This window comes from Scomber japonicus, chromosome 19 (genome assembly GCF_027409825.1).
Source record: "Scomber japonicus isolate fScoJap1 chromosome 19, fScoJap1.pri, whole genome shotgun sequence".
NCBI classification, from domain to species: Eukaryota; Metazoa; Chordata; class Actinopteri; order Scombriformes; family Scombridae; genus Scomber; species Scomber japonicus.
The window spans coordinates 22,410,928-22,437,177 of record NC_070596.1 but is presented as its reverse complement, the minus strand read 5'-3'; the positions used below and the strand labels follow the sequence as shown (position 1 = coordinate 22,437,177).

General features: G+C 40.0%; 1 protein-coding gene across 1 annotated transcript in view; it reads left to right on the top strand.

Moving 5' to 3' along the window:
- lamc3 (laminin, gamma 3) overlaps window positions 1–26,250 on the top strand; it is a 107,418-nt gene that overhangs the window by 63,425 nt on the left and 17,743 nt on the right. Inside the window, exons 10-12 of the mRNA XM_053339965.1 lie at window positions 4,612–4,810; window positions 12,728–12,837; window positions 15,377–15,604. Of these exons, the coding sequence (XP_053195940.1) occupies window positions 4,612–4,810; window positions 12,728–12,837; window positions 15,377–15,604 (537 nt within the window). The remainder of the gene's footprint in view (window positions 1–4,611; window positions 4,811–12,727; window positions 12,838–15,376; window positions 15,605–26,250) is intronic.

The window sequence follows — 26,250 nt, the reverse complement described above, 5'->3', positions numbered from 1 at the left end:
ACATTTTAGGAAAATGTTGGGACAAAAACCCACATGTGAAACCACAAAATTGAGAGGTTTTTATGGGGAGGGGGTTATGTGCTAAAACTACATATTGGAACAGTGACTATCAGGAAAGTAGTATTTATTATTATTATTTAAGTTCTATAGCTGAGATTTTTCTAAAATTGAACAAACACTATGTAGCATGTTAATTAATAAGGTTTACAGGTGCTGGTCAGTTTCGACAGAGCCAAGCTAGTGGTTTCTTAATTTTAGTGGTTGTGATAAACTAATTGTATCATCTCCCCTTCTGACCCTCAGCAAGAAAGGCCATAAGTCTATTCCCCAAAACATTCAACTATTCCTTTAATAATTGACTAATATGATTATTCAGTTATTAAAACTTTTCTTGATGATAACTAATCAGTTTATACACTAATGGTTTAAATGCTACATTGAGTGCTACAAAGAAAATCTGAATCTCAGCATTGGGTGAATATTCTCACATAGCCTGTACAGCTGCATGCGCTGGCATTTAGAGATGGTTACACTTCTTCATTTGAAGCTATTTGTCATTGTATATAAAATAATGAATATAAATCCATGGCAATAGAGGGACAACAGATCACACTTACACATGAATAATACTTTCATTGTTTTTGTTTTTTTTTAATTATTATACTTTATTTATGGTGATTCATTACTTTGGAGAGGGGCCCACAGCTGGGGCCTTTCCTTGATGGTCTGTTAGGGTTGTGAGTAATTGTGCTTTCGCTGTCCTTACAGACGGGCGAAGAACATCATGGAATGAAACTGATGCAAATCACACCCCAACAGACTAATCACCAGCAAGCTACATCTGAAACAAAACCACTCACAACCATAAGGGAGCACTTTAGGGGAGAATATTAGCTTAGTCACACAGTAGTATTACTGGGCTCATTACCCACCGTTATGCAAGGAATATGCAGTATGTATTTCCTATTAATCATTTCAAAAGTAATATCTGTTGACTTTTATCTTCTGTGAACACCAGTTTCTTACATTACTCACTATTACAGTGCGTCACTCCCCAAATATTGGTAATTGCCTCTTCTCTCTTCCCTCAAAATAGTGGCTCTACTGAGACTCTTCTTCTTATTTACAAACTGAATGCAGCAGCGATCATTTGGTGACTGATGCTTTTCTGTTGAGTGGTGCTTGAGTAGTGTGTGTCTAAAAGACTGCTTGGGACCAGATTTTATGAAAGGGCAAATATTCAGTAGCGCATAAACGAAAGTGGTGGTCAATAATGTAGTTTTACAAAAATGTTTTGCTATGAAGCTTAGAAACTAACAAAAGTTGGGAAAAGGTAAAAAATATAATAATGATAATGATAATAATAATAATAATAATAATAGTTATATAATACAATTGATATGTTTTCTTCACATCCAATCTGATAAAATGAATAAGAAAATATTTTGGGTATGTAAAGGTAAATGTATTTTACACAAAGATGTAGTTTATCATGTCATTTACGTCTTTTTTGTATTTTTCAGTTCATTAGTTTTCCTTTTTTCTAGACATATTTTATCTTTAATATTTATTCCTTGTTTTTCCCAATAAACATCGACCACTGATTACCAGCCTTACTAAACGTTGCATAAACTTTTATACACACTGAGTGCCAGCTACTGCCCTCTGTAAGAGGTTCAGAGTCCCTCGTAACAGACTAAACAGAAAACACAATGTGGTTTCAGGACCTTGTTTGTTATAGAAATGTATTTAGATTTTTTTCTGTATATGAAATGTGTTCTTTTTATGGCTGCAGCATGGGTGAGGAGCCCAAGATAAGTTGATCTTGAATCTTGAATCTTTTTAACAATTGCTTAAGTCACTAACACAACACAACACAAATGTATCTTACGCTGTATAATCCACAGATCTCATTATCAACAGTTTTAATTGGAACTACTTTCTACCTATAAGCAATAGTGCTTATGCAACTGTAGACAACATGTGGCCACAAGAAAAAGAGAGACTGTCCTCCCAAAAAAAAACCAACACAATAGGCCCTAATGTCAGTCACCCACAAAACAGCCTATCGTTACGTTTGAGTGACAGATGCCATCTAGGAGCTGTAGTGACTGTGACCCAGAGCAGCCACACAGTTCAGATGTCATCAATACATGTCGAATAATTTCAACATTGAGAGGACGAGGGCTGGATGGGGGCATTAACCCAGCAGTGGACTTTGCCACAGAAGAGTGCTGCTCATTTCCTATATCCAAGTTGAGACATAAAACTTTTTTTTTTTTAGTATCTACGATTGTCCCCTAACCTCAAGCCTGTGGCTATTATTGTGGCAACATAGTAACTTTAACTTTAACTTTAAAATCTTCTATATAAATTCTTCTTCTTCTGGCTGGCTAACAATGTTAGCCTTCTTCTTCTTCTTCTTCTTCTTCTTCTTCTTCTTCTTCTTCTCCTTCTCCTTCTCCTTCTTCTTCTTCTTCTTCTCGTCATTATTATTATTATTATGGATATACTCATCACATGTTTCTGTCACCTCAAGAAGTGATCATTTTAAATCACAATCTTTTCCCCAAACCTAACACGACCTTCACGTCACATAATATTACTTTTTTAACTCTGATTTTGTGTTTTCGTGTGTGTGTGTGTGTGCATGTGTGTGTGCATGTGTGTGTGTATGTGTGTGTGTTTGTGTGTGTGTGTGTGTGTGTGTGTGTGTAAAACGCAGACATTTGCTTAGCTCCAATCACTTTACCCTATTGAGACGTTTCTATGTCTGGATCTAAATTTACACTGGTATGAGGGTGGCTTGTTGGGCTCAAGAGTGAGTATTGATCTTTTTTTTCATTTAGACCTCTCACCCTTTCCATATTGCTTGATTTTTCCACCGGTTGAGATGTTCAGATGTGAAAGGGCTCATTGAAGTCATTCCTACCTAATTGCTTTTTTTTCCAGCCTGGCTAACTCTTTTCTTTCTGGACTGGCTCAGTTTTGTTTTATTCCTTATCATCAATATGTATTGATTCTGAGACTACACTGAGATGTGTGACAGCTCATTTCACTTGAGAAAGTGTTTTCTCTTCACTAGTAATGATTGGTAGTTGTTAAGCCGCTCCCCCTGCTCCTGATTGGCTGTAATTATCTATTCCAAAGTCACACAGACATGAAGGATGCTTTACTGGACTCAGAACAGAAAGTGATATTGATTAGTCATATAATTGAAGGCTTTCCTCTTTTATCACTGCCTGTTTGGTTTGTTTTTTTCATTTGCTACAAGATCCCACAGTTGAATGTTAAATATGAATTACACAGTGCTACAGTACATTTAACTCTTGTACTCTCACACACAAATTAAAATGGTTTAAAAGCTAATAACTATGATCGAGGCAGGATGTGTTGTTTCATGTAATAATGCTGCAAAAAGCTGCAACAGCTTGGTTTTGTGTCACTTGCAATTTAGGCTGTATAAAAACCAAAGTGCCACTAAAGCTGGAAAAGTAGCTGAAAAGATGATTAATATAACAAATGACTGTAAAGTATGAAACAAATGAAGTGATTGGTAAAGCAGAGTATTTTTCATTGGACCATGGAATGTATTAAATGATGAAAGAAGAAACTTAATTGAAATAATGATTACATTGGTTTATTTTAAGTAAGAACTTTAACACAGAATCAATACATAACCAATAGCAGCCAAAACAAACTCAACTGTGGGTGTCAAAAAGTGTTGCCTTAGGTCAAATAAGAACATTATTAATCTGCCCTGAGGATGTCACAGCGAGTGTGGGCTGCAGATGTACAAAAGGGCATGGCAGTGATGATAAAAGGGGGTTGTTTGGTTGAGCAGATAGACAGCTGAATTGATCCAAATGACGCCAAAGGTCCCTGGCAAGCAAAATCACCCACTCAAGTCCGTAGACCTCCCAATCCCTAGAAGAGCTCAAGATGTACTTCACACACTATTATGCTCAAAAAACAAGGTGACAACCAAGCATGCAACCTGTCAGTTTTGCCCACTCACTCATCCAGAGCTGGTAGGGAATGCCAAAAAAAGATTGTTTGTTTGTTTTTTTAATAGAAATTATTATCGTTTTTTTCCAGAATAACATATTCACACAGTATTTCAGTATTAACAGGACATCTGCCTTATTTATGCCTGCCTTCTATATACATATAGATATCTTTACATATCAAAAAATATACAACTTCTGTATGTTTTTCCATTAGTAGGTTTTGGGTGTTGGAAGCGTGTTGAGGGGATGTCTAGTGGGGTGGCTAGGCTCTTTGAAGTCCTGTTAATGTGCTGTAATGAGCCAGAGATGAGAGGGTGGGTAATTACACACAGACTCCTGCAGTGCTCCATGTGGGCTCAAAAAGCCTGTACCCCTCTGCCCTCATGTATACACACACAGAGACCGAGAGAGAGATAGAGGAGCAGGCAGAATATTTTTAAATGTACACAAAAACCACCACAACACACTTGCACACACACACTTTTTTTTTTTTTTATCTATGTGTGTTTTTTACACTGATGGCAGAGAGTCAGCTGAGATTTCAGTAATAAAGCTGACTCTGCTCACCTTTGTAACATCCCACCTTTTGCCCCTCCACTAGAGAAATTCCTGGGCCGCCAAGTCTACAGCTATGGCCAGCTCCTCTCCATCACCTTCACCTCGGAGACCCCTGAGCTGCTCCCCAACCACGTCACTGTGTTCCTCCAAGGCTCTGGAATCACCGTGTCAGCCGACCTTTCACCCCAGCCGGTGCTAGACTATGACCTAGGCCTCACACCGAGGAACTACTGGATTGTCAGGTACAAGGATGCAGGCATGCTGTTATCAGTTTGTGAGTCTGTGCACGTGTTTGTGTGCATTTCTTTTCTTTTTTTTTCCTTTGCTACTGTTGAACTCGAGTCTCTGTGGAAAATACCAAAGCATTTGCCTGAGTGTGTGCATAAGAATGTCGAGTTGTTAGTTCTTCTCTGTGTCTACACATCTCCCCGTTGCCTGACTTTTAGAGTTAGAGTCCAAAGAGTACAGACTATCCAGGACACCCATGTACAGATTACAGCTCACCCACGTTGACTGCGCTGTCACGGTCCCAACAGAATGTCTGGATATGAATGTAGTGATGAGCCAGTACCCCCATGTGCCGGCTGTCATGTAGATCTGGCAGGTGCAGAGAAGCAGCATTACATTTCCATTTTTTACATTTTATACATTTAGCAGATAGTCTCACCCAAAGTGAAATGTGTGCAGCAGTGGAATAAGTCACCAAAAGTAGAAGAAAGTGATAGTAACGGGAAGCAAAAGTCAAACAAAATTTGTATAACCCTAAATGATGTTGAAATAAAGGGGAACAAGTACCAAACAACAGTAACATATAAAAATACATTCTTTTATGAAAGATCACATTGGACTGAAAACATAGGAAATGCTCTAAAGAGTGTAACTTCATAGGAGTCTGAACCTGGATTGAAAGATGACCAGGTCAGAGCAGGGAAAGGAGAGCTAAGTGGATTATAGCGACAACATGCAGAGCAATAGATGGAGTGTGCAGTAGGGTGGCCTCATGGCCTGGAGGTACAGTAAATGGACAGCGGTCCCACGCAACATTATATGGAAATACCTAGCCTTCAAATTGGATACGAGGCAGCTGCAGACAGCCAGTAGATTATATGAAACATTATTGATCTCCATGAGGAAAACTAGGCCACAGAGGGAGCAAAGGAAAACTAGAATATAAATAACATTATGCCAAAAATGTAAATAATGGAGCATCAATGTAAAGAAATACATTGATGATGCATTCTGGGACCAGCATCGACATTATTGCTATAATATCATTAATAAAAAAATCATTATCATAATTATAGTTTTCTCCTTGCACATATGAATATAAAAACTAACCCTAACCCCAACACTTTAATTTAAATTCCCTATTTATTTATACAGTAAACATTTAATACATAGTTTATAACACACTATAATGTTGTTACATGCATTAATTACTCCCTCTGTGGGTGTTCATAAGTGTAGATTAGTGTATATGCACTTAATAGATGACAGTATAGTAAAATAGATTTTTAATATTGAAAAATGTAGTCATAAGTTAAAATGTAAATGTCCCTAGAGCTGCATAGAACTTAGCTATAGCACATATAGATGCTACAAGAAATCAACATATTATTTACACCTTGCATGTAGGCAGATTTTTATTATAATCCAAGGGCATGAGAACGTCTCTAAATACCGCAGCAATCAGAGGTGGGATATTATGACAAAGATAGCTGCAATCAAAATCAAGCTGCGACACAGTTCCTGTTACACAGAGCTGATGGTGTTTACATTATTCGTAGCTGGCAGTCTGCTGTTTTTGTTGTGTTGGTGTCTACTGTTAGATTATATTAAGGTTGCATGTGGCAGTTGTAATGTCGTGTTTGTTATCTAGACAGCTGATTAACGTCTCTATTTGGAAGCTGAGACTAAAGCACTGATTGAGTTGTCTTGTGCCAACCTGCGCTCTGTTTTTTTTTACAGCGTCATGCTCCATGACCGTGAGCTTATTTGTGTTACTGTCAAGTACGACAAGCCCATGTTGAGACGTATTGCTGAAAGCCAAGATGCAGTTAAGTTAAAGGATGGGTTCACATTATACACATAATACTCATATGCCACATAGGAGAGATCCCCCTCTTAGCATGATTCTAATATGCAAGATGGGAGACTAAATCTAGTCCTTGTTCTGTGTAAAAATGGGATGTAGAATTAAGCCAAAGCTAAGGTATGAGGCTTTCACAGTCTGAATTAGACAAATCAAGTGGGTATCTTCCAAAGTTACAGTCTGTTTAGTGATAAATTCCCTCTTTTTGTTTCCTCTGTCTGAGCATTCACACTGGAGGGACAGTAACATTAAGAGGTTGTAACTTTTAAATAGACATATAGGCATGTGACAGTTGTATTAAGACATGCTTAAATGACTGTGAACCTATCCTTTAAGTGAGTAAGATCCTAATGTCTCAAAATCAGCCTAACCACAGGACCATTCATATTGTCTGTCTGAAAGGCACACCATGAAGGCAATCTGTGCTAGACCATGTAGCTCTGTCTTAAAGGAAACAATTCTCTGCTCCCCCTGTGCTGTCAAACCAGTCGAATTTCTTATCGATATTGACCCTCAGCTATTGGTGCCACTGCCACTTTCTCAGTTGGAAATCCTCTTGACTCTTTCTACATGAGACCACATTAGACTTCCAGTGGTTCTCTTTGCACCACTTTGCACTCTACCAAGACTCCTGTGAGCCTTTTCCTCCTTGCCCTTCACGGTGAAGTGGTCAATCAGGAGGTGGGAATGACTGGAGGAGGCTGCCTGAGGCTGAAGAGGTGAACCCTGGTGGGATCATCTGTGGGGAAGCGGCAGTGTAATCAGTCACATTGTTGTGGCGAGATCTCATTAGCCCTGTCAACCTGGGGGAGTGGGTACAGCTGGCTTGGTCTCCATGTTGAACCTGTTAAAAAACAGGCTTAAGTCATTCACTCTATTTTTGTTCTCTTCCCCCACTTGGCCTGGCGTCTTGTAGCCAGTAATCCTTCTCATCCCACTCAGCACCTCCTTCACACTGTTTTGTTGCAATTTGTCTTCAATCCTGCTCCTGTGTTTGTATCTTTAATTCTCCTCCTCAGCACCCACAGACCAACTTAACTTCCTCCCTGTAGCCAGCCCTGGAAGCCCTCCTCTTCCCAAAGAAGGGATTTAATTTTTTTTTTGTTTTCCATGATTTGTTTTTTCTTTTTTTTGATTGAACCGAACAGAAAACAGCAAACTATTTAATGGAATTGAGGGGTCCACATGGAAATTGACGTTATGCAGCTAGGGAGCCCTGCATTGTCCTCTCTGTGTGCTCCACAGAAAATGTTCCAGTCCATTAGCTCAAAACAGTGTGTGAGCCCCCACATACTTGAGGGATCACACCCTTACAGTCTCAGTAACAATGGGCAGCTGGCTGTCAGCTGCCACTGAAGGGCGGCGATTGGTTTAGTTTTGAAGATGTTGAAGAAAAGGTACAGTGTGTTACAGCACTCTGGAAAAGTTGTACTTTTTCTAGGAGGGAAGATGTACAAGGTCAGGTGGGAGATGATTAAAGTATGAGCAAAGAGCTGGCCAGACTCCCCTCTGTGAGGAAAGGTCTGACTTGATGGATGCTGGGAAAGTGCAAACCTACAAGATCGAGTTATGGTTGCAGTGAATGCTTCACTCAGAAGTTGGTTGTCTAGAATAACACTAACATTTTTGGCAGGTTGGGCAGGGGTCAGTATTCTGTTGTCGAAGGTGATGGAAAATAGAATTTGACAAAGGATAGATCAGTTTTGTTGAAATTGGTTTTAGAGATAAAGTAGAGGAGCATTCTTCAACTGGAGCATCAGGTGAACGGAAAGAGAGGCAGGATATGATGGTTAAACCCGTCAGTGTATCAGTCACTCTCTGACTTTGTACATAAAGTCGCTGTATTACATACACATGTTAACTGTCTGTATGGTGTCTAGTTTATATGTTTCAAAAGGACAAGTATTGAAACCATCTGAAATGTTGCAATACGACTGTGATCATTCAAATTTGGGCAGTTTGTGGTTTTATGTTATGAGCTTCATTTTACTGAGCAACAGCTGGGCGTAGTCTAGATGTAGGAGTCTAATCATCACAGTGAGGTTGCCAGATTTGGTACCATTCAGTCTGTACAGAGAAGGAATCACATCCTACAAAGAAGTACAGGGCAGATGGATAGACAAAGAAGTATCTCCACACAACTCCTACTAATATCACAAATGGTAGAGCTGTAGGTTCAGCTATTTGAAAGGTGCCCTATTCTGCCCATACTGAACTGACAGTGTTTTCAAAGGCTGTCAGAGGAATTTAGGGGACACCTCACACCATATTTTGTCCTAGTCAACTGTTTGACAGACCATTCAGGCAAGACTCTTTAACTCATAATCTGGAAATATTATGCATCCATATTTTATTTACCTGTTATTTCCACTAAGGTGGTCATCAGTCACTGGTGTCATTTAAACTGGACCAGAGAAATAGATACTGCAGTGTGGAAATAATGGAAGCCAGGCATGAAGTCACTGTCTGTCCTGGATCCTTATCCTTGAGGCTGATTTTGAGGATCTGTTATCCAACCTGGATTGTATATATGTACTCCTGACCACTTGGGGCCAACTTCTTGATGAGATATGATTGATAATTTAATGATATATGATTTTACAAATTGATTAGTAGTTACTGGATGCAATACAAGTTTGGTTCTTCATGAAATTAAGAGACAGAGGCACATTTTCTTGCTGGTCTTTGAGTCCAGGAGAGCACACTTTCATTGTCTGCTCCATAGTACTTCATTGCCTGCTCCGTCAGGGACACAGCTTTGTACCCTCTTCATGGCTCTCTCTGGTGACTGCGCACCAGTAATGAGTTTCCCCCCAGCACCAAGAGCCCTAGCTAAAGGAGCTCTTTGGTTCCCTCTCTGAAATGCATTGGAGCTTGGGGGACAGAGATTGTCATTAAGTGCTCTTCTCTGGAGAAGTTCTCCACAGATCTCATTATATTTCTCAGGTACATGCACAGATGCACCTCACTGCATCAGTCCTTCATATTCTCTCTTTCTGCTTCTCCGTGTCACACTCACACATGCAAACATGTTGATTATTTGTGCGAGTTTCAGCTTGCACACAAACATAGTGATTCATGTTGCCATCTGGAAGTGTGATTTACAACAGCCAGACTCAATTTAGGCATAAAAAATAATTGTTTGTTAAATCAAAATGTAGTATGTCCAACTCCAAGCATGTCAGAAGCTTATATAAACACAAACTCACACTCTCTATACATCCTTCCTGACTGATTAGTATCTACGTTCATAACTGGATAGATGCTGTATGTTAACCTGTTAAGTGGTAGTGAGTTTTCATCTAGTGCAAAGATGGTTTCAAACTCTGATGAAATGATATGGAAACAGAGGGATTTCAGCAGACAGGGATTGATGAGAGGAGAAGGTGAATAGCTTATATAAGGTAGCCTGTTCTCTCTATGATGTTCCCTTTGTTCATTTTCTGTTCCTTTGAAATCAATAGTGGTGGATATTTATTTGCTCACTTGTAACAGTACTGTATAGCATGTGTACATCTCAAGCATGTATGCATAATATTCATACCATAAGAAACTCCCTCTGATGCCCAGCTACTTTTACCAATCGTCTGATAAACATACATATACTGCTGTTGATCAGCTGTTCACTATTTGCCAAAAGAAGTGTTTCAGGAAACTGCTTATATGAATGTCTGTAACAGGTAAGAGCCAATTTGCAGCATGGAAACTCGTAGCATGCGGTCCATCTGGCATCGAGCTCATTTCTGTCATGTTTTGAAATTTCGCTGACTTTGATCATAGATCAGGACCAGCTAAATCTATTGAACAGAAAGCAGACTTTGCTGCCAAAATGATTTCTTTTTTTTCTTTCTTTTTTTGCTATACGTGTCTGAGCAAATCAACGAGTAACATGGAGTAACTCTGTGCGTGGGTAAACCTATGATTTATTCATGGGCACTCTGATTAAAATGTTTTCTTTTTTCGGGGGCAGATTGGCACGTTAGAATATGCCATTAGAATATGCTAACACATACGTACATGTTTTAATTGTGTAGCTAATCTTTATTTGCAACCACCTGCATGCTTATTTGTCCATGTAATACCTTATAATTTGTTTCCTTCTCTTTTACTGTACCTCACACACACCATTTGTGTCTTGTAGTCTCGCTCACCTTGTATCTCTATCTCTGTGTTTCCTCTAAGGGTGTGTGTGTGTGTGTGTGTGTGCTTGCGTGCGTGTGTGTGTGTGTGTTTGTGTGTGTGTGTGTGTGTGTGTGTGTGTGTGCATGTGTGTGTCCAGCGTTCTTTTGGGCTTTTCTCTCCCGATGATCTCCTCTCATCCTCAGCGGAGCAGGCTTAATTACAGTGTGGCTCTCTGCGCTCTGCTTGGTGCTGATTAAAAGGGACACTGACGCTCCATAGGGAAAGCATGACTGGGAGTTTGTTCACTTTCATGCACACTCTGCTTATCACTGTATGTCCAGCTCCATTACCATGGCTTTGAGGCCCAGTTTGTAATTGCCTCTCTTTATTACTGTGCCTACATGTCAGGCCAGGGAACAAGGACCCGCCGCATCAATGGAGAGCCTGTGTGTGGCAAGCCTGGAATGCGCACACACACACACACACACACACACATACACATACACCCACAGACATTTGCTCAGTTGTAAATGTTAATGCTCAGACATAGGTCATGCAAAATAAACCATTTTGAGACTGAGTCAGTGCCATGCTGAGATCAATTGACCCAATTACACAGAGGCCAATGAACACTCATGCACAAAAAGCTCATCTTAGTGTGATACAGTCAACAAACTAAAGATGTTGCAGTTTATTATTTTAAGATTCTTGCCTTATGATTATACAATGTCACTTACTGAAAAGGTGCCCCTTATAAAAGAGGTTTTCTAGTTATAATGCATGCATTTATTAATTGTTAAACAAGAGCTTTTGTGCTAATTGCAAACATAAACCAAACATGCTCACAATGACAATGCTAACATAATGATGTTTGACAGGTATAGTCGTTACCATGGTAATATCTGAAATCACTCCCTTGTGCACAATATCTGCCTACCATTTTATTTGAGTGTCTAATAGCTGGGTATGCAGATTTTTTTGTGTCTTCAAAATAAGTAGGCTGATGTGAACTTTATTAGTTTTTCAGGTATTTGGTATCAAACAAAAATATTGGATTCATTTTGACCCAATGATGAAGTTAGATAAAGCTGAATGGCAATTGTGTGCCAATCCATCTATTAGATGTCGAAATATTTAATTGGATAAGTGAAAACTAGATGAATAGTCATCTGAATCATTAAGATTGATCCTCTGAGGATCATAAATATTTGTAGAGAATTCCATGACAATCCATCAAATAGCTTAGTGTGTCCCTGGTCGTTAATTGCTAATTCATCAGGAAAAACCCAATGGACCATGTAACCCTAACCATCTGGAAAAGGGTGCAGAGTACCTGGCCGAGAAACCATTTATTAGCACCTTATTAACATTTGTAAGTGCAGACTTGACGGCTTATTAAAAAGTCAGAAATACAAGTAGTTATTAGCGATAATGTCCATGAAGTTTATGTGAATATAGTCCTTCATGCTGCTGCGTGTTGCCTTTGGGACCTTCACATGAAAGTGGGGGACATTTTTGTAACACAACATCACCCATGTTAAGCTGACACAGCACCTGTCATCAAGATGAAAAGAGTGTGCGATACCTGGAGTAAAACAGGCAGATGTCAGCTGTGCAGTCTTTGCAGATCATCCTTCAGCAGATGGAAGAGCTCAATGACCAAGACCCTGAATATGTGCTGAAGTCAGCACATTTGCATTTTTCTTTGCACTGTATGTGTGTGATCTGATAGAACTGCAGGTTGCTTTAAATGTCAAGCACATATGTTGCAGGGCATGAATTATCCTCTTAGTTATGCTAAGTTATGCTTTTACAACCACCCAGTTCAAGCTTTTGGACCTCTAAAATGTGATTAAAAACATATTTGGTGTTTAATCATAGTTTGTTAGGACTCGAATCACAGAGAAAAAAAAGTTTGTTTTATTTTTGTCTTCTGTTTTTGCAGGCTTCATGAAAATGAGATGAGATTTAAACCTCAGTTGTCTGCCTTTGAGTTCCAGCGTCTCCTTTACAACCTGACAGCCATCAGAATCAGCAATGCAGGAGGACACAACTGTAAGTGTGTGTATGTGTACAGAAACTCCACACTGCTATTAATTTTTCGATGCTCTACTGGGTTTTTTTTTTCATTCATATTGTAGATTGCATTGCACTGAAAAACAAGCTAATGCAATATTACTGACTTTTGCACAGTGCACAGTGACATATTGACAATTGAAAACTAATACCAGTGAAATTTATGTGAAAGATTCCAAAAGTTTCGCATTTTTTAAGAATGAAAAATACATTTTGCATCACATAGCGGTGTATATTGTTAAATCCGCACCAACGATAGCTGCTAAAACCTTGTCAGTGTTAGTATTCAGGGAATAGTTCAACTGTTCCAAATCTGGCGCTGCGAAAAACAGGACATTTATTCCCAGATATTGGTAACTAGTTCTTGAAATCCTCCTTTTATGTGTATCATATCCTTCCCCTCTCTCTATCTAATAGTCTGTATTGTAAAGTACAGGGAGGGTCTGAGAGGCATTACGGCAGATTAGAACACCAAGAAGACAGAACAGCTGGCCAAAATCACCAGCTCTCTCACACTTACTTACACCATTTTAATTAGTTGCTGAGTGCAGGCGTTGTGACACAGTCTCTCGTGTGGTTCCATATGCACTTGGGCATGCAGAAAGACTGGCACAGAAGTTAGTGCACACAGAGACAGTAGTGCAGTCATGCATATTCCATCAAACTGTTTCCTGTAGCCATCCACCCACATGAACGTGCAAACAAAGTCAAGCACGCAGTTTATACAGCATCTATTACACATCACAGAAGGGGGGAACTCTGTTAATGATTTGTGTTAGGCCTCAAACTCATTCTCAAACAGTGTTAGAAGTGCCTTACTGCTGCAGGCTGCACGGCAAACTTTAATATCAAAATCCCATAAAGCTTCCCTTTCATCTTTCTCCTCTCTCCTTCTCACATTCTCCTTTACTCTTTAAATTTCTCTCTGCACCACCGAGAGTCTCTCATAACAGAACCATATTATTTTAATGACAGTATTGTCTTTAGACTATAAAGGTACGCTTTGACAGAAGCCACAGTAAAGGCCTTTCATTTTCTCTGCTTCACAAATGGAGTTTTGAACAGAAAGCATACCTACAGTATATTGGAAGTTTATGAGAAATCAATAGTCTAATGGCTTAATGTACAGGTACCCAATGCCACTGTCCTTGGGGCTACAGTAAGCCATTGAAAAGGACTTAAAATTGTTCTGACAGTCCTCTTACAGAAAGGATTGATGTAGAGAGCTTGCAAAGCATGACTTGAAATTAAGTGTCTTTTAATTAACTGAAATATAGGGTTCAGTGTCTGAAAACTGTTTTAATTGCACATTTCCCCCCCATTGAATTAGCCAGTAAAATTCAGGAGGTAAAATGGAGTAAAGGGTAGAGGCTAAGGCAAGTCATGGGGGAGGAGGACAGGCATGCCTACTGATTATCCCTCAGAGGTGCAAATGTACTAGGTTTCAACACCGCTGAAGGAATGGCTGGATCATACCTTGTTAGAAGTCAGGGTCCATCCTTTCCTCTGGTTCTTCCACTTTCTCATCCCTCACTGTTTCTTCCACTCAGATTTCCCTCATTATGCAGCTGCTCACTCACATTTGGTTTATTTCTGATCTTACAAAGCTACATGCTCAAACCTGTACTCACTCTATCTATCTATCTATCTATCTATCTATCTATCTATCTATCTATCTACCTATCTACCTATCTATCTATCTATCTATCTATCTATCTATCTATCTATCTACCTATCTATCTATCTATCTATCTGAAGCATGTATCTTCAATGAGAGCAGACAAAGTAATGAACCAGGAACAAAAGTAATTTTGTGTTCGATAGCTGTGGATTTGAGACTAAAGGGTGAAAGGGATTCGGTTCAGGATGGCCTGCTTCCATCACTATTCATGAGAGGAGAGAGGGATCTTGAAACCCCACAGGAACTGCACGTCTGACATACCTCTACCGAGTCTCCTGTCTCCTTTTCTTCTCGTCTTGCTCTGCTGCAGTGATTTATTCATTTGCTATATCAAAGATTCCCTCGGTGACGAGTGTACGTACGTGTGTGGGCGCATGTGTGCACGCGTGCGTGTGCAAGTGAGCATTAAGTGTGGCATTTACGAGCTCGTGGGTGGATGAATCTGTTATTGCGTGTGTGTGCGCGTGTGTGTGTGTGTGTGTGTGAGAGAGAGAGAGTGCATGTCAGAGTGTAAACTGTAAACACAGGCCAGAACCTGTAATGAGACAGGGAGGGAGGGACAGCACTGCAACAAATGCTAATAACCAACTTCTTAACGAGATACAGAGCACCACACACATACACACACACAGATATACACACACACACACACACACACACACACACACAGATACACACACACAAACATATACATGTACTGCATGCCAAGGAAAAGCATGTGCATCAAACACTTCAATACACCTCTGAGGCAACAATTATCACTTTACTACTGACCTTTGTGTACATCATTTTTATGACAAAGCGCTGTTCTAATCTTCTCCCTTCCTTTCCCCCCAGACACATCGCAGCTCGCAGGAGTAAGTCTGACCTCAGCTTTTAGCTCCTCTGGACCAGCAAGCCCGCCTGCCCCATGGGTGGAATACTGTGACTGTCCCCTGGGTTTTACAGGCCAGTTCTGTGAGCAGTGTGCTAGTGGATTCACCAGGGAAATCCCTGGCAGAGGGCCTTTCTCAACATGCGTGCCATGCAATTGCCATCACCATGGAACCTGTCATCCAGAGACAGGTAATAGGTGAAACAACTGTGTCAGGAAGGCGTGATGATTTTTGTGTCGCTTCACTCACAACCAATCAGCAATGTTTCAGTTTGAGTGACTCCTGCTGAAGTAGAAATGTCTAAAAGGCTTGAACAAAGTATATTCATAAATTATGTGCAGAACATTTTATTCTTAAGTTGGAACCCCACCAGTTTTTACTCGTCACAGGGTGTAGTATACAGCCTGTGACAGCTGTATAAAGTCTTCTGTGGCTTTGGAGGAGCTTTGTCAAGTTTGAGAAGATAACCTGAGTATCTACAAATATGTTACAGACAACCTGCTTTATGAACTGGGGGCTTGAAGTTTGGAAGAAGTAGGCATTCACAACTTGTGGGAGTGTCTGAACCCATATTTAGGTCATATTGGTGTAATTGTAATGATCAGTTTCCGACTTCTAATTACAAGCAAGAAACTCTGTGATCATGTTGAGTTGTCCAATGACTTGACTTCTCACAATTCATAAACAGAGGAATCGTTCCCATCTCTGCCGTACATCCTGTATGACAAAAACGCTGCATAATGAAAGATGGCTTACAAATTGAATTATCAGAAGTGCATAGGATTCAGCATTTTTGGAGATTGACCCATAAGGACTTAAAGTCAGAAAATCCCTGCCTCAGCTGCATCAGCTGTGACATTTAATTTATTATCTGTCTCTTGCAAGTGCCTCAACTTTATGCAAGTACAGTAATTCATCACTATAGTATTCTTTTAAGAGGGAGAATAAATCACAATCATCATGTTTAATTTAATTTATTTGCATTATGTAAACATCTCTAGGCATTTTTAAGCCTATGGTTTGTTTGCTCTGGTCCTCAGTGGATGAGTTGGTCAACTTGGTGCACTTTTCCCCTTGTTTCACTTTATTTTCTCACAGAGAAAAATGCAAGCAATTCATCACTACTGTACAAGCAATATGTGAGTGTTCACTCTGCTAAATGTCCAGATGCATCTGGGACATGAGTGAGAACATAAACACAGGAAGAAGGTCCTCAATTCATTGTTGATTTTGCTTATTTGCATCCCAGTATGCAAAGCACACCTGGCTTAGTGGCTGGGTCAGATTAAGGTCAGATCACATTTCTACTACAAACAAAGACCAGACTGAGACCACATCCATGATGGGACTTGGTACTAAAGTTTAGGACTGCACTTGAGTATGATTGCTGTGTTCAGACTTGCCCAAACAAATCGCACCAAGGGGGAAAACGAAAGAGTCAGATTCAATCAGACTAAACAGTGCAAGCTTGAAGTTTGCCTTAAGATGCTACAGGTTGTAAAAAAAAAAAAAAAAAAACTTCCAGGACCAAGTCATTGCTCTGGCTATGGCAGCATTATGTTGTCATTGTTAAACTCAACAGTATAGTGTAATATAAAACTGATCCAAGGCGATAGTTTAGAGATGAAGCCGTTCCTCTGAACCAGCGAGTGTTACATGAGATGAGGGATCATCAGAGGTTGTTGAGACAATATTTTCTGCCACTGTGCCTCTGAGAGAGCAGAGGGAACAGAAAGAGATGCAGGCTGTTCGACTGAAGCATTTTTCTGTCTTTCTAGAACTGACATTCAGTCATCATCACTTCAAGGGAATATAACTCAGCCATCCCTCAGGAGGACTGGCAAGCTATCACTCAAACGGAGAACTGGATGGCTGTACTAATAGAGCAATATCCTCATTTCACACAACTAATCTTTGTAATAACAACTAAACTGGAAGTGTGTGTGTTTAATACACTGACTTTTTTATGGGAGATAATAACAGCAGCTGCAGTACTTTTTCAGATTCATATCCTTAAACGCAACGTCCCATAAATGACAGAAGTAAAACAGCAGCTGTTGGGTGTGTAAACAAGTCAACCTCTATGCAGTTATTTATTCATGTGTTAGTAAGTGCATACTATATACACTCTTTCTTTTTCTCCCAGAGTCTTCTCACTCTCGCTGCTTTCAGCTACTATCTACATCTCACCCAAAAGGAGACAACTATCCCATCCAAGGTTCCTACTTCCATCTTTTATCTTTCCTCCATCTCTCTCTCTCTCTCTCTCTCTCTCTCTCTCTCTCTTTCTCCCTCTTCTCTCTCTATCACTCCCTCCTACCCTCAGACTTAAAGTCTCAGAGATCTGACCTAGTTAGGAGATGCCTCAAGCTTTGGCTGTGAGTGTCTGTTGTGTTTGTGGCTGTGTGTGTGTGTTTATATGACAATGCGTGTGTGTGTGTGTGTGTGTGTGTGTGTCTGAGGTCCGGAAGCAAGTCTGGTATCGCTGCCTGCCTGCCTCCCCCCTAATTAGACTTGTTAACCGCCTCTTGGCTAATGATGTCTAATTTGCTTGCAGATTTCCTGTGTCTCTTATGTCTCTTCTCAATCTGCAGTCTTTCTCTCTCTCTCTCTCTCTCTCTCTCTCTCTCTCTCTCTCTCTCTCGCTCGCTCTCTCTCTCTCTCTCGCTCGCTCTCTCTCTCCCTCTCTCTCACACACAGACACACACACACACACACACACTCTTGTTCTCCCTGCTCCCTCTATCTGCGTCCTCTTGTTCCCCTGACTCACTAGTCAGCCTCGCTATCTTCAGCTTCATTCTTAACTAGGATTGCACCTGCTCTCTCCAGTCATCTTGACTTTGTTTCCAGCATCCTCACCTCCTCCTCGTACTGTTTATCTTCCTGATATCTTTACTTTGTGTTAATATCACACTGTCATTTGTAAGTGCTATAATGTACAACAGGATCGGGTGCCAACAATAACTTCAACTTAAAACCAAGAGCAAGTGGAAAAAGTGGCGAGAACCTGAATAAAAACAGAAAAGTACTTGTTCTTTATAAAGATTTAAAGTGTCAGAGGACAGAGGAAAGATCTCTGTGCAGTCTGAACATAAATGTGCTTGTGTTCTGAGTTGTTAGAAGGAAAAGCTCATTATTTATTAATGAACCTGTTTGAAACTGTTTAACATCAAAGTGGGTTTGGTTTACACCCAGCAGGTTGAACTTGGCACTATTTAGCACCATTTAGTCAACCTCTAAGAATTCCCCACAGACTATGATGATTTGCATGTTACTGGCATGGCTCTAGGTCTGTTGGTTGATTTGTCCACTTTAGACCAGGCTGACCTTTTTTAACAACTATTGGATGGATTGTCATAAATTGTGTGCAGGCGTTTGTGGTCCTCAGAGGATGGATCCTACTGACTCCTGCACTTCTCCATATGCACCACCAGCTGGTCAAAGTCTACTCACTACCTCAGCATCTACTTAATGAGTTGGCACATTCATGGTTCCCAGATGAGCTCCTGACTCTTCATTTTTTTATGTCATGAGGTACACATTTGTGATTTTAAATTAAATGCCTTAACAACTATGGGATGGATTGACACATTCATTAACCCCTCTTGGATGAATTCAAATTATTTTGTTGATCCTTAGACTTTTCTTCCCATATCCTTTATTTTGTTCCAAATCTAAAAAAAAAAGATTAATTAACACTGTACTTCACTTTGTGTTTAATGCTAATTAGCAATTTGTTAGTACGCTTAGACACTGAGCTGAGATGGCGATCATGGTAAAGATAACTCCTGCTTAGCATCAGCTTGTTAGCACTGTCACTGTGAGCTTGTTCCTGTAGCTGTAGAGTCTTAGTCTTTTTTAGTATACACACACACATACACACACACACACACACACACACACACACACACACACACACACACGCACATACTCTTTTCAGTATTTTTAAAAATATTCACATGACACAAGTGCCACGCAAATGATGAAAGGATGTTAAATATGGAATAAGATGTGTCCTCTGAGTCATGGATCAAAAATCCCTCGGGTGTTGTGTCCTTTGGCATAAAGCTCTTGGGTTAAATAGCATTAGCGGAATATTAGGAAAGGATGCTAGTAAAAATAAGCCTTTCTATTTCAAATGGATGATGACGGCTCATCATCGTTTTCTGAAGGCCTGCCGGCTTGTCTTTAATAAAAAAGAAGCAAACAAACAGCAGAAGCTCTCCATAAATCTATAAGTTCAGGTCAAGGGGAACTATCAAAGTAAGTCGATTAGAGACACCCTGTTCATCATTTGTCACCAGGAGGGCAGACCAACCTGCTGTTTCTCCTATCAGAATCTTAATTGCTGTATAATTACCTAACGACTTGTATCATCATGCAGGGTGTGCCCACAGACAGGACTGGGATGGAGTTTATTCACTGGCTGCCGAGGGAAGCTGCAGCCAATGGTGCTTCATAATCATGATTTATTAACACTCTCTGAGTCGTGTCGGTTCTGTTTGCTGTAGCGCAACACAACAGATTGGAAATGTTAATATTTGTGGTGGAACGAGCAAATTGCAATTTCTGTCGAGCCGTGGTGCTGGGGGGCTGATGAAGTCAAACATATGTCCTTCAGATACACAAAACAATGTGTGTGTGTGTGTGTGTGCATTAGTTTACACAGTTTTGGACATACTCCCACTTCACTGGACCGGACATGCTTCTATATAGTATGTACACACACACACATATCTCTAAATATGTACACTCCATGTGTTAATTGCACACACACCATCCATAAAATTGGATAGAGGCAATAATTTATAAGCTTAAGTGAGGGTATTGAGGAAAGAGAGATGGTTGTAATGGAGACACTCAATTTTCACTGCAGCCCACACTGTAGAGGAGTGCTCATTAATCACCTAAACAGAGGAAACACGTGATGCTCTCGACACTGTAGTCTCTGCTGGATATGGAGTGTTGGGGTGCTGTATTAGTGCTCCTTTATTTGCCCCAGTCCCTAATAGACCTCTATTAGTGCTTAATGGTGGACCACATACCTATACTACAACTTCAGAGAGCAATTCCTTCTGAGGGAGGTTGTTGGTGCCTGAACAACTACACACAGGAAGTACACTCAACCTTTGAAAATAGCTGTATTATGTCATATGAGGCTATAAAGGAACTTTTTTAAATATGAGGGAAATAAAAAAAAAAGTGACAGTGTTAGGCTTGGGGACAATATACTTTTACCTGAGAGCCTGAGTTACATACTGGAGGCGTAGAGTTTGAAAGACAAGGGATTTTTAACAGGCAGGTAGGGTCTATTGAAAATATATCTCCTTGCATTACAGGAAGTGTAGGATTTAGGGTTTTTGAAGCTTCATCCAAACTAGCTAAAAGTCAGGATATCTCAGGTTCTATGCTTTGATTTTTGATCATATCTTTTTAGTCATGTAGAGATAAGGCCTTAAGGTTGGCGATGTCAGTTTATATGTGAATCACTTAAATCCAGACTCAAATAGTCCAATGACTTTTGAATGGATATCCATTACACTTCCTACAGGTATTATATGTCACCGACTTTGGTGCTCTTTCTCTAGTGCCACCATGACATTGATATGTGGTTTTGAGTTATGCCACTCATACCCCTCCCCACCCCCACCCCCTCCCTGTTTCACACCATAACGTTTCATCTAGGACTATCAGCAAGTCTAAATTTTTACTTGTCTAATACAGCAAATGTTAGGATGCTTACATGCTAAACTAAAATGGTGAACATGATAAACATTATACTTGCTAAACATCAGCGTGTTTGTATTGTCATTGTGAGCATGTCAGCATGCTGATGTTAGCATTTAGCTCAAAGCAAGGCTGTGACAAAGTACAGCCTCACAGTGTGAGTCTGGTTTAATCCCTCTCTTGCACAAATGTCAAAGTAATCCGTCTCCCAACTTTATGGAAATGCAAAACACTTGCGGGAGTGTCCCTTTAATTATACAACATCTCAAATAAAATCATATTCCTCCAAATCTATGTATTTATATTTTATAGAAATAGACAGAATAAAAACCAAACCAATGTGAAGTTTTTTTTCTAGTTTTCGGAAACTTCCTAATTTTCATTCATTTTGACAATGCACCAGGTTGGTTGTGCTAAGTTTTCCTTGTCTGAGCTAATTTCATCAAGGCAAAGGTTGAAACCTTTTCGAATCAGTAATCTCTGATAGTGTGACTGGAAACTAAGGCAGGCAGACAGAGTGTGTGCATTGTTTATTTTTCTGTTTATTTTTGTGTAAAATAAATGTGCTGGTTGTGAGGAGATAAGTAAAGCGTGCTGAATAGGATCAGCAGGAGAAATTACATGGTAAGATTTATTCTAACTGACTACATCTGTCTTTTTTGCTCTTTCTCACTTCCTTTTCCCCTCACTGTCTCTCCTCATATCCCATCATGCTGATACAGACCAGGCATCTCAGGGCTTAGCCTGCAACAAATACAGCCCACCAGAGAGATTAGGGGGTTGAATAAGCCAGTGCTAGAGCCAGCTTCGCTCTCTATCAGTTTGTCTGCCTCAACTTTCTCCCATAGATTTTTCTAACTAATGACCTTAGAGAGCTGAGGATGGCATTTAAACAGGCATTTGGGAAATGCACGCCCTGGCTTCAGCTGTCTCATTCTAAGGTGGACCTTTGTTGGTAAACACTGACTCACAATATCCTCCATTTTAAGCCAGAATTCTAATGAGTATGAGCAACATGTCTGGTCATTTCTTCATCTGCACCCTAATTGATGCAATGGGACAGGTACTCTGGGTAATGGCCTTTATCTGGCCAACTTCAGTGTATTTTGCTGTAGGAGCCCCTGGTGGTCCATTCTCCTTCACAGACCAAGACTTAAAAAAAAGCTTCTGTTTCCCAACCTCCTCCACTAGACTGCAGTGGGTGTGACATTTAGCTATGCAAAACCACTGCACATTATTCAAAAAATTTGGCCCTGCACAAATGTCAAAGTGAGACACAAGCATATGCTGTTATGAAACGGAACAAGGAACAGAAAAACCTTATTTATTCTGGGGTTTGTGGAGAAGATGCTACATCCAGGTACTTGTGGCCAGCAGGATGCAGCTAACTATAACAGGCCTGCTTCATAGGTGCAAGACCACAGCTAGACTGTAAAGATGGCAAAATAGATGGCGAAAACCTATTTACCTGCAGTCTATATGTTGGGGGAAAATAATCCTACTGAGGTCTGGCTGTTGATGCACTGCATGGATCTATAGACACAAATAGATGACTGAGATCCACATCGATCCACCTTTTCAAATCTTTAAGTGCAGGGTGTAGAATTTCGTGGCAGTTTAGGTTCTCCTACACGCTTACAAAGGGAGGTTGAGAGGGAAGAGGGTATTCAGTTGGTTGAAATCTGCAACCTCACTGCTGGATGCCCCTAAAGTCCTAAACACTAAATGATACAAATACAAACATTTAATTCTAATTTATATGTGATTTCTCAATATTAATAAGTCATTGATAAGGAGAAAAGAAAAATCATCAAATGACTCCCTTGGCTTTGTTAACTAAAGTAGAAAGCACAAATGGTGCCTTTGACTATCTGTCTTTGAACCTGCAAGTGATCTAATTAAAGTGCACCTATTATTCTGTTTTGTATGATAATAACATTTTATCATGTAATAATATACTTATTGCTGATGACAGTGGGAAAAAGACATTGAGACAGATGATCTAAATGAAGATAACTTAGTCTACAATATGTTTTGTATCTTCACTGAAAGGCCTGACTCAGTATAAATACTGATTTAAAACAAGTAATATTAATAGTCTGCTAGCAGGTCAGTGAGGCTGTATGTAGGTACAGAAGTGTGAGCTGAATACCAGCACCAGCATGCCAACTTGCAATTACAATGCAATGTTGAACTTTGGCAAGTATAATATTGTAATATAGGCTACTTTAGTAATATTTGCTAATTAGCACTAGACACAAAATACAGCTGAGGCAGATGAGTATGTCTTTTTTTAAGTGTTTAATCACAAACTAAAGTATTGGACACATTCTGACCTGATTGTACTAAATGAAAAGTGAAAGGGTCACAAAAGTTGTTATAATTCATTGTGAATGGGGCGATGGATGTCTGAACCACATTTTATGGCAACCATCTAACAAAAAACAAAAATATCAGCCTCATGGTGGTAAACAAAGGAGATCAGCAGTCACTGAGATACATCATCTGGGAAAAATGAATAGTTTGTGCCAATCCATCAAGTACTATATTTTTTTAGTATAAGGGAACTTTGACCTGTTGGTGGCAATAGAAGAAGAGTCAGTGGACAATCAAAAGCATTGGGAATCATTCCCTGGGTACCCTGAATGTCAGCTAAATTTTAACGTAATTCATCTAATACTGCTGATATTTCAGCCTATTGTTGAGCTATTTAGACCAACCAATATTGTCATCCTGAGAAAATAAACATCTTTGTCTCTGCTGTACCCTACGTCACATGTGCAATTTAAAAGTCTTAGAAAATGTCAACCATGTAAAATGGATTAAGTAAACATGCAAGATACTCAAACATAATCAATCTAGGATCATTATTTAGCAACTTGCGGTATTTACTGAGCAAATAGACATTTGATCAGAGTTAAATACATAGAACACGGTTTATCCAACCCTGTGACAGTTAAAGTGACCCAGTCTACAGCAACATGAGATACAACCACTGAGAGTTCCCGTCCCTGATACTTTTAGGCCTTGGCCATAACAATTTGGCTGCCAGCCTCTATACACAAACAAGAATTGATGTTTTGTGTATAGAGGTATTTTCCTCAGTCGCAGTATGACAAAACATATTCCCCCAATTATCCGTATTGCACACATTACATATGGGGGTGGACAGAATATACAGCCCCTCCTATACTCCTTCGACATCCTGCCTCTCTCCTGTGCAGTAGTCCACTCATTCAGACCACGCTGACAAGCCACATCTGCACCAGGCGCTGGCAGCATATCTGTGTTAAATTAAAGAGCAACATCGCCATCAAACAGTCTCGCAGCAGATTTACCCCAACTTCTACAGCCAAGGCCTTAGAGCTGACAACATTTTCTTCTCTTTTTCTGTTTTGTTTCCTTCTCTCCTTCATTAAAACAGGGTGTTCACATGCATTAGTAACAAGATTTCCTAGGCCTGAAGCTTTTTTAATCTTCCAGTGGGCTAAAGAGACAAGCCTTCTAGAAAATACAAAGATCTTGAAAAGCTCACACTGGTGACATACTGTACTGTGTGTTTATACAATGCAGAAAAGAAATGAAAAAACAGAATAGTTATATTTCAGTCCATCATTATTTGTCACTGCGGAGCAAAGAAAAACATAACCTCAACAGTCACAAATCTCACACAGCAGCATGTTGCTTTGAATCCATGATTATTGTTTTATTTGTATTTCCAGGCTCACACATTCATAAAGACCACACACAACGCCCTTCCCTTTCAGAGAGACCTCCCAGGATGGCACAGAAAGACATGCAGGAGACCAGCTTTGATCTTTTCCTATACACCAATTTACTTATTAAAAATCCATTACTTCTTAGATTTTCTTTACCATGTTTTTTTGTGGTGTTGAATCTGGAACAAACTACTGCAAACAATGATAACCACTATCTCTGGAAGGGCTACTCATCGCTTTGTTTGAGGTGAACACTGAATGACGCAGGTGTACAAACACACTGAATAGGAGAAATGTGGCTGCCAGTCTTCCACAGGTTCTATAGTAGTGGGTTGTGCCCCCACGACTATACCACAATGATGTATTCCAGTGTATTCCTATCCTGCACAAGTGGCTTCCTTAATGAAGTGCATTAGTCCTAGTGTGCTTATTTCTATAGAGAGTGAGTACAAGGAGAAGCAGAGTGGAGAGATGAGGTACAGGTAGAATGAGCAATGGTACAAAGGAGCTCTCTTGGAGAAAAAAAAAATAAGCCCAGACTGCTTGTTTCCCATACAGAAATATTGCTTTGCCATCAGAGAACAGACAAGCAGAGTTGAGGTGCATAGCAGAGCGCTGAAGTGTAGTGCTCCATAGCTAAAAGGGGAGAAATACAAGAGGGCGAAAGCAGAATAGTGGGATTGTGCGGATTTGTCAAAGGATTCGAAGTGTGCAGCGCCACAAGGAGCCTTCCAGAAATCCCAATTCATTAAGGCTGAATGAACGCTCACTGATTCATTGATCAAAATTACTCTGCAAGGATGTTATGAAATAATGATGATTAGCATGATGATTAAGAATATCATGTGAAAAGCGATCCCGCCATTCATCGACAGTTTTTGAATTTGTGATGCGTGCCGTTAGCTTTTTCCGAGGAGCCGGTGGAATGATAATAGTGTCAAGGAGGCCCTCAGCGGCTCCTCTGCCTCATATCACGCTCAGTCATCTTCACACTCAGTAAAGTCAGCACATTTCTGCTGCCATTAAATTTACAATGGCTCATTGGGGATTGACACTGCACACCATCAGTGTCATTGTAATGACTTGTGAAATTTAAGAAAGATTCACTTCTTTATGCTACGAACAATCATTATTACTAAATACTTTGTTTAAATGACTGGCATTACATGCTTGGAAGTCATGTATTATTCACCTCACCTCACCAAAGTAACCTAATGATTTTCACCCAGAAGCCTACACTTCATCAGGCAAAGGGATAATTGTTCCCTCTAATGGATATGTGATCAATTTAGACTTGCAGCAGTTATTCTATCTCATATGCTTGACAGATTTGAAGTTAACAGGGCTTTATTTAGCGATGGGAGACATTGGTTGCAGTGACCCCCAT